Source organism: Suncus etruscus, chromosome 3 (assembly GCF_024139225.1).
Source record: "Suncus etruscus isolate mSunEtr1 chromosome 3, mSunEtr1.pri.cur, whole genome shotgun sequence".
Classification (NCBI taxonomy): Eukaryota; Metazoa; Chordata; class Mammalia; order Eulipotyphla; family Soricidae; genus Suncus; species Suncus etruscus.
The window spans coordinates 169,006,826-169,016,826 of record NC_064850.1 but is presented as its reverse complement, the minus strand read 5'-3'; the positions used below and the strand labels follow the sequence as shown (position 1 = coordinate 169,016,826).

General features: G+C 32.1%; 1 protein-coding gene across 1 annotated transcript; it reads right to left on the bottom strand.

Moving 5' to 3' along the window:
- Positions 1–5,829: 5,829 nt before the first annotated feature.
- LOC126004511 (S-phase kinase-associated protein 1-like) lies at positions 5,830–6,390 on the bottom strand. Its single transcript, XM_049770920.1, has one exon. It carries the CDS (start codon positions 6,388–6,390, stop codon positions 5,830–5,832), a length of 561 nt encoding a protein of 186 aa, XP_049626877.1.
- Positions 6,391–10,001: the final 3,611 nt, after the last annotated feature.

The window sequence follows — 10,001 nt, the reverse complement described above, 5'->3', positions numbered from 1 at the left end:
CACTGATGATGGGTGGTGTTCTTTACATGACTGAAACCCAAACACAATCATGTATGTAATCAAGGTGTTTAAATAAAATAAAAAAAAAAAAAGAAATCTACTGGGTCAGCTGTAGGCAAGGCAAGTGCCTTAACCCCTGTACTATCACTCCAGCCTTTCTTTTAGTCTTATATTTCCTACGCTTAATTCTCAAATCTTCACTCATCCCGAAAATGAAATGAATATTGATAAAAATTTATGATCTGTAAATTTAGGCCATCAGGGAAATTTCCAGACTTACAAAAATCCTCAAATAAAGATTTCTGTTTTAAGATCATTTTCAAGGTCTTTTGTGGATAAATGACTTTTTAAAATTTTTTAAAAATAAATTAGATTTTTGTTCAACTTTAGAAACAAATAAGGGATGTGAGAAAGAGAGAAAGAAAGAATATATAAAGTAGGGCCTTTGTCATGCAAGCAACCAACCTGATTTTAATGTTCATCACCTCATGTGTTCATATGTTTTCTTGAGTTTCCCAGGAGAGTAATATCTGTACAACTTAAATTAAGCCTTGAACACCACTGGATGTAGTAAAACACACACACAAGCATAAAAGAAAACAAAAATAGAAAATAAACAAATTTATATAAACCCTAAAGGGATACATGAATCAGCAAAAATATCCAAATTATAAATGCAAAAATTTACTAAGATCACTTTATATAGAAACATCTTGAGAAGAAGATAGTGGAAAGATCTCTAGTTAAGACAGGATATATATCACTTTCTTTTTTTAAATTAATATCTTTATTTAGGCACATGATTACAAACATGTTTGTAGTTGGATTTCAATTATAAATAAAACAGAACAGGGTCCGGAGAGATAGCACAGTGGCGTTTGCCTTGCAAGCAGCCGATCCAGGACCAAAGGTGGTTGGTTCGAATTCCGGTGTCCCATATGGTCCCCCGTGCCTGCCAGGAGCTATTTGTGAGCAGAGAGTCAGGAGTAACTTCTGAGCACTGCCTGGTGTGACCCAAAAACAAAACAAAACAAAACAAAACAAAACAAAACAAAAAAAAACAGAACAACACCCTTCACCACTGCAACTTTTTCACCATCAGTGCTCCCCGTCTCCCCTCTTCCCCAATCCCTGCCTGTATTTCAGACAGGCATCCTATTTCTTTCACTCACTACCATTGTCATGGTAGTTGTCAATGTACTTATTTCTCTAACTGAACTCACCACTCTTTGTGGCAAGCTTCATACCATGGGCCAGTCCTTCCCTCATCTCTATTATCTCTAGGTATTATTACAATAATATCTTATATTTTTCTTAAAACTCATAAATGAGTGAGACTATTCTTTGTCTATCTCTCTCCCTTTGACTTATTTTATTCAGAATAATAGTTTCAATGTCCATCCATATGTAAGAAAATGTCATGACTTCATTTTTTGATGGCTTCATAGTATTCAGTTATACCACAGTTTCTTTAGCATTCTTTATTCACTCATCTGTTGTCAGGCATCTGCATTATTTCCAGATTCTGGCTATTGTAAATAGTGCTGCAATGAATATAGGTGTGCAGAAGACCTTTTTGTGTTGTGTTTTTGTGTTCCTAGGGTATATCCTAAGGAGTGGTATAGCTGAATAATATTGGAGCTCAATCTCCAGTTTTTTGAGGAGTCTCCATATTGTTTTCCATAAAGGCTGGACTAGACAGCATTCACACCAGCAGTGAACGAGAGTTCCTTTCTTCCCATATTCCCGCCACACTGATTGTTCTTGTTCTTTCTGATGTGTGTCTCTGGGGTGTGAGATTATATTACTTCCTGTTACTGGTCTTAGACTTCATTGAATAATGTCTTACTTTAGTTTAACTAAAGTGAAGTTTATATAAGAATATTTTTAATGAAATCTTTGAGAAGTTTGATTTTTGCACAATCAAGATTAATAATTAGGTTTGGACTGTCATAAATATGTGTTTATAATTTTATTATGATTTTATTCCTGGTGAACATTGGGATTTTTATAGGCCTATGATGATGCTATAGAAAGTAAACATGGAGCTAATTCTCCTTTTTATGTTATCATTTTCACTGCTGCCTGATTTCTCCTATGTCTCTTAGATATTCACAAGTAACTTTCTGCAGGACTTTTGTCTTCTACTATAGGTTAGTAACTCAAAGCGTCAAAAGTAAGAAGAATTTATCTCAATAACCAGATAAAATTTGGTAACTAGTTTCTATTAATTATTATAAAAACAATCAAAACTACCAGGCTCTTCTAATGTAGGTTAATCTATTGTTGATTGGAGACATTTTATTATTCTAGAAGTTCTTAATGGGGCGTAGGATAGACGAAAGCACATATTTAGGCAAATACAGCATTAAATATTTGAAGCTTTCTCATTTTTGACCATTCTTCAGATCAAAAGCATTCTTTGTACACTTCTTCTGACACCATTTGCTCCAAGAATAGTCACAGCTTTAGAATAGAGATCAAATCTTTTGGAGCTTGAACACAAAACCATTATCCTCCCATGATTAGACAAGACAAAAGTGACTACTGTTTCCTTCTGTTCCTTCCTCATTACTTACTTGACAGTGGAGCATTGAAAGCATCACAAAGAAAAATATTTAGATACTACTTTTAAGAAGAGATTGGTCTCTTTTATCTTGTCATCTTTTTTCCCAAAAAAGGAAGGCATTGCTTTCCTTCATTAATTTATCCTGAAATAAAATGTGAAATTAACCATTTTACATATAATGTCTTTTATTTTTAGGTTTAAATATTTTCTTAGAATGTAACACAACATCAGAGAAACTTTGAAAATTTGTTTTGCCACATTTCAGAAATAGAAATTAATGTTTTGAGAAAATAGTGACAAACATAGGGAAAGAAATTGGTGAACTACACTGTGGCTACTGTAGATATAAACTATTTTAGAACAACAAAACAACAGAGCATATAGAAAGATAAGACATTGAAGTTAAATATTGGTACATTTTATAAAAATCTTTTAAATGTTCTGTAAAGTGAATACAAAAATGTATTTTTGTAGAAATATTCCTCTAAATTATGAATCTTTATATAAACAAGATCCAGTAAAACAGATTTTAATTAAACACTCATTGTATTACAAATATTGATCTTTCTTATAAAAAGCAAAAGTAGTTTTCTTTGTGCTTATTGTGAAATTATTTTTTATGTTTCCTACTTTACTATTATTGTATTTCTAGCCACTATTTCCTCCTCTATTGATTAGCTACTTTCAATGTCTGGACACTGGAAGCTTTTATACTTCTAAACCATGGATCAACACTAAAGATAGGCAGATACATAGTCAGAACTAATCTTTCCAAAGGAAATAATTTTACACAGTAAAATAGAATAAATTTTTCTCTTACGTGTCCACCCACTGTCATTATGTTAAGACTTATAGAGATCTGTGATAAATATTAATCAAATCTCAGGAAAGGTCAAACAAGTGATATTGTACAAGTTATATTATGCACAGTCATGATTTTTGATGAGGTGAATGCGCTGGTGCAAAGGAAAAGCAGAAGAACAAAATCTCACAGTTTTCAATTTTTAAGACCAAAGTTTAATTAAGAAAGAGAAAGCATATCATGTGGAGAAACTTAAGAACAAAAGAGTTCCTAAGCTCCCAAATGACTTTTTGGGTTTGTTTTTGGGTTGCTTTACAATGCTTGCTGTTTTATTTCCAGTAGTAGTTGGGTTGGGGGCATATTATAGTATTTTGGATGAATGAGCTTTGTAAAGTGCCAGGCAATAAAACATCTGTTATAAAACATGTTGCATTGCTTTGGGGTATCATCTGAAAGCAGTCAGTATTATTTTCAAGTGAGAGAATGAATGGACGAATAAATTAGAAAAACCCATTTTTAAATTATTATTATGTTAAAGGACCACTTATTTTAAATAATTTATTTCTATAAAAACTTCACATTTTGAAAATATATTATGATTTCTGATACTCAAAATACTTTATAGCATTCTATGTGACAAAATGTGCATTTCATATCTGAATGCTATTTGTAATTTACTGGTTGGCCACATACTTCAAAACTATATAAAATCCACATTTTAATTTTAATTGAAAACATTTTACTTCACAAATAACTATTAAAAAGGCATCACATTTTTAAAATTGTGTTGGATTGCTTAAATAGAGTGAATTAAATACATGATCCATATACCAAGTCTTTAATAAAAATAAAGGTTTTATTTTATATGAACTTAAAGAGAAATGATTCAAAAATTTATAGATAAATTAATAGATTTTTAGCTATAGAGAAACAGATATAACATACATACATATATAAGGATAAAAATGAGACAAAGTGATAGTATAAAATATACATATATTATACATTTCAAATGGAGAGAAGATGGGAAGGAGAAACTAATAATTATTTTTCATAATTACCAAAAATACTACATGTAATTCATAAAGGCAAATGAGCACCAGTTACAATAGAAAATTAAAAATTGGTGATTATATTGTATAAATGATTTTAAAACCAGTGATTAAAAGTAGATTACTTACAGAGAAATGTTAATAAAACTGACGGCTGATTCTCAAGAACAACACAGAAAGTCAGCTACATATTTGATGAATGTTTTCACATATTTGTAAAATAGTAACCAAATATGACACAATATTCTTTCACTTCAAGTAATGTTGATATGTGTATGGAGCCTTCTTGCTTGTCTCTGCTCATATGTGCTGATTTAATAGCAAAAGAGAGGAGCCCCCTCTCATTTGAGGAGTATGAGTTAGCTATGGAAAAGGATCTGTGATATTTGTGCATTAAGCCTTACATAAACTTCTGCAAACCCGATATATGTTTGTATATGAATATTAATTTTGTTAATTTGTATTCATTTAATCCTATCAATTTAATATTTTTAAATTGAGAAAATGTATTTTATGAAGTTGGGTCATTAAATGAATAACTTGAAATAAAATCAATATTAAAGGCATTACTCTCAATACACCATAAAAAACTAAAATTTCTCAGACCTCAGAAAGAAAAAGTAAGGAATCTCGGAAACAAGGCATTGTGAATGGTAATTGGCAAGGACAAAGGGACCATAGGATGAATAGCTATCAAGAGCTAAAAAGTATAAGTTAATTAAGATGAAATGTCTGATGACCTAATTACAGTATGTGGTATAATCAGCAATATTGTATTATGAGCTGGACATTTGCTATGAGGATATATATTAAATTTGTTAGTAACATTATTATAGTTCAGTTTTCTAATAAAGAAAATAGTTTTATTTCCTTATTTCAAAAAGAGTGACAGACATGTCCATTAACAGATTGCTATGTTAATTATTTTATAATTTGCATACAGATATGCACATGTACATATAATTCTATTGCATAATTTGAAAGTTAAAAATAATAGGCTGAAACTAGCTCCACACATGATTATAACCATTTCGAAATAAAAACATAAAGGTGCTTGATTCTGTCTTGTCCATGAAATGTACTGGAAAACGATTTTGACTCTTTTCTTTTTTTTTTATATTTCAGAAAACTTTTTGCAAGTTGCTTTTATTTACATCAACTTTCAATAGATCACTAATGTTAAGGAAATAAGTAGGCAGGAATTGTTTTAGGAAAAGGGGGAAAGCCCAAAACGCCACTTTCTATTGAGAATCCACCTGTTTTATTCAGAGCAAAAAAGTAAAGGGGGGAGGCAAACTTTCGATCATGAGAAAGAACTCAAATCATAGATATGGAATCTACACAAACTAGGAGGACAATACAACTGATTTGCCGCTGCGTTTATCTAGTTTGTCTAATATTAGCAATCAGAAACAGAGCTGTGCAACTCGTACTTGGAACAATTCTGACAGTGTTACAGGGTCAGGCAGAGCCTTTCGCTTCTCTTCACAGCACCGGTTCTCTTTGCGTACCTGGGCTTCCTCTTCTTCAGTAAAGTCATTTTTGGTATGGAAGGTCTTATGAATCTCCTTGGGTGTTTTCCCCTTCATCATATTGGCAGCAGTCTCGCATGTAACATCAAGCAAACCTTTGACGTCTAAGCAGCTTGCAGCCAGAATCCGTTCCAAAAGTGTTCCTTGGTCCACTTTCAAGAATTCTTGGTCCCAAACAGGGATATCATTTGTTTGCTTTTCTTTGTTCTCATCATCCTCAGGAGGAGGGGAGTCATCTTTGTGGTGGGTGCAGCACTGAATAAACTTTTTTAATGTTGCTGCATTGACATTTGGGAGAGGAGCTGAGACATCCTCTCCTTCATCATCTCTTCCCAAATCTTCCAACATGGCTTTAATAGTAACAGACTGTTTGGCAATTTCCACATCAACTTCAGGTATCTCTCCATCAGAGCTCTGCAACTTAATAGAGGGCATTACGTTCCTTCCGTCAGGAAGAGATGGTGGGCCTCAGGCTCCGAGGAGGGTTGTGACAGCACACAGAAGAGCGGCGAGGAGAACAAGGCCACTACTCTGCCTCTCTTTTTATTTAGTTTTATAGCTATTAGTATGTCTATCAAATTATTTTGTTTTCCTATAGTTTAATTATATAATTCTTTCTAAATCTGGTGGATTTTTCTTTCTTTCTTTTCATTTTTATAAATCTTTATTTAAGCACCATGATTACAAGCTTGTTTGTCGTTGGGTTTCAGTCACAAATAGAATACTCCCTTCACCAGTGCAACATTCTTACCACCAATGCTCCACCCTTGCCTGTATTAGACACAGGCATTCTTCTTCTCTCATTCTTTTGCATTGTCATGCTAGTTGTTAGTGCAGTTATTGCCCTAACAGCATTCACCACTCTTTGTGGTGAGCTTCAAATTATAAGCCTGTCCTTTCAGCCCTTCCAGTCCTTAACTCTGTTGTCTCTGGGCCTTATTAAAGTAATGTCTTTAATTTTTCTTAAAACCCATAGATGAGTGAGACTATTCTGTGTCCATCTCCGACTTATTTCACTCAACATAATAGATTTTTTATAATAATAATTTTTATTTTTGACCAAAGTGGATTACATATCTTTCACAGTAATATTTTAGGTACATATTGATATTGAATCAGGGTATTCCCAGGACCAAAATTGTCCTCCCTCCACCCTCCCTCGTTCCCAGCATGCATTCTATATCCCTCTCCCTGACCCCCCTAGGGCTGCTAGTATAATTGGTCCCCTATGAGTCTAGCTTGTTGTAGATTGGGTATTGATTCTGTTATAGTTGGCTTTGGGTTTGGTGTTTAAGTCCGATCATATTTATTACTACTTAGTGATCATACAACTGTTTGGTCTTGGTACCCTCTATTATTTTCCCCTCAATTTGAGAGGCAGAACAAGATGGTTCAAGTTATGTGCTTCTGTATGAAGAAAAAAAATTAAATGGGGTAAAAAATCAAACAAGCAAAAAAATGGGTGGAGTCCCTAGAGGCTATACATATTAATTTGAGAGAAGAAAGGGAAAAAGGAAGAGAAACACAACAACAATACAAAAAGGAAAATCAAACAAAAAATCCAAAAAGAACCACAGCAATAAAGACAACCACCACACAATAAACACAGTCCTGAAATAAAAACAAGACAAAGCACAGAAAATGAAAACAGCAATAGCAACAGCAATAAAAAAAACAAAGAAATTATTTTGTGCTGCTGCTTCTTTTTTATTTTTTTTCTGCATAGGCACAGTAAATATTGGGGAAATTAGAAAAGGAATTCCCTTGGCCTAAGAGATACAGGATTTCTTCGCCCTTAAAGTATACTGTCATGGGAGTAACTACAGACTCCATATATGTTCATTTACTCTCTTCTAGTTCCTTTTGTCACAGTGAAGATGTGATATTTATACATAGTGGAATACTACATAGCAGTTAGAAATGATACAATCATAGACTTTGCAGCAAGGTGGATGGATCTTCAAAATATTATGTTAAATAAAGTAAGCCAGAAGATGAAAGATGAACCCAGAATATAGCACATTTCTGAAGTACCTAAAATATACACCATATATACATGTAATACTTCATGAACATAATAGTTTTTTCTTAATTCTTGTAATTATATTTGCTTGAGGTCAGGAGACAAAATTTAACATATTTGTTGAAACTTCTATTGAACAAATTGTATTGAAGATTCTACTATTTCATTTCATGTTAACAGAAAAGTGGCAATAAAGAGGTGATGGGTAAAGAAAGAGAAGAATTGGATGAAAAGAATAGAAAACCAGAAAGGAATTTCAAAATCTAGGTTATTTAGCATTTTTGGTAGCTTTATTTATTTATTTTTGTTATGTGCTAGCTTTTTTTTTAAATACCTTTCCACTCTCCTTGTGGCTAAATTAGTGACCTTTTCTTTCATTCTCATCAAGACCAAATATCACTAATTTTGAAGAGAGGCATAATTTGTAAGCCTTTGTTGCCCTTTATACTACAAAGACATTAGAAAGGCACAATAACAGTGAAAATGAGTTTGGACTGGATCTTTCTCATCTAGTTGGCTGCCATCAGTGGAGAAGGAAAACAACAGTATTATAAATGTGGTTTTATTGTGCTGTTACTATTAGGTGGGCAGCACATTTGGTTCCAACACTTAGCAGATTGTTAGTAAATGAAAAAGAGAACTATTCATGGTTAGGAGGAAATCCAATTAGCCCTGTCATTATGAAAACACATTACCTGTGTGATACCGTTTTATCAAATACAAACATTGATTTAGCTAGAAGTTAGTCATAAAAGGAATAAAAAAATAAAACAAATACAGAAAAGACTGACTTTTTATAGTTTGAGGTGATAGTATGCTGAAGCATGAATACAGTCTCTGAGAGTTTGTTTTACATACATTCTTTATTTTGCCATAGTCCTTTCATATATACTTTCATTGAATAGAAGCAGTAAATAGGAGGTAGTCAAAAAATTGAACAATGAAAAAATTATTAACATTTTTAAGAAGCCAACAAAATTTTTAAGACCTTCACTTTAAAATTCAAGTTAATTCCAATTAATTGAAATAAGAAACCACTTCCAGTTTAAAAAGATTGCACTATTATATTTTGCTAAACTTAGTTGATTTTGAAAGTTTTGTAGGACAGACCGCATGACTGCTATCTAGTTCAGATACAAGTGTCAGGAGGAATGTCCAGTTATTGTGACACCATTCTAAATATCATGTACTGGACATGGTATTTGTAATTCCCTGAAGGGAGAGCAATAAATTAGGGGTTGTAAATCTAGAAATGTTAAAAGACCTAGCAAAGTAATAAACATCTCTAACAATAGTTTATATTTAGACTGCTTTAAAATTTGGCTCTAATTTTTTTGTGTCTTCAGTTGCACTGATAATTGAGTTTAATAGAATATAGCTTAAATAACATTTCATTATTCTAGAAAATGAGAATCAAAAGCAAAGTTATTAATTTTATATAAGATTTTATGTAGAATAAATGTCTAATAGAAGATAGTGCTTATGGTCACAAGATAAAAAAATAAAAGAAAAAAATAAGTGGACACAAGGAAAAAAGAAGACACATTAAAAGCTATCAATATTAAAAAGCTACAAACTATCAAAAGTGACACTTTAACTTCTATCCAATAGCTTCTAAAATATTTTAAACTGAACACCATAAAACTTGAAAGAATTGAATGTGAAATGTCATTTGTCATTTCTCTAAGATAAGTCATATTATACTGTCTCAAATTCTCATGCATAGTATACTGTGTAGAACAAAGTAGAATATGTTCTTTAGTGTATGAATAGAATAATCAGTAGAAATTTATTTAAAGTGAGTTTACACATGCTACAATGTCTGAAAGAATCCTTAATATAATAGAAATAGCTGTGAATGGTGAATTTATTTCTGTAGCCTTTATGGCAATAAATCTATAAATACTTTATCCAAAAATGTAATCAACATTGTTATAGAAGCATTTCTAAAGCTTAACGTTAAAATTATCTTGTGAAATTTTTTTCTGAAAAGACTTATTATGGGAACTTGCAAGGTTCACTT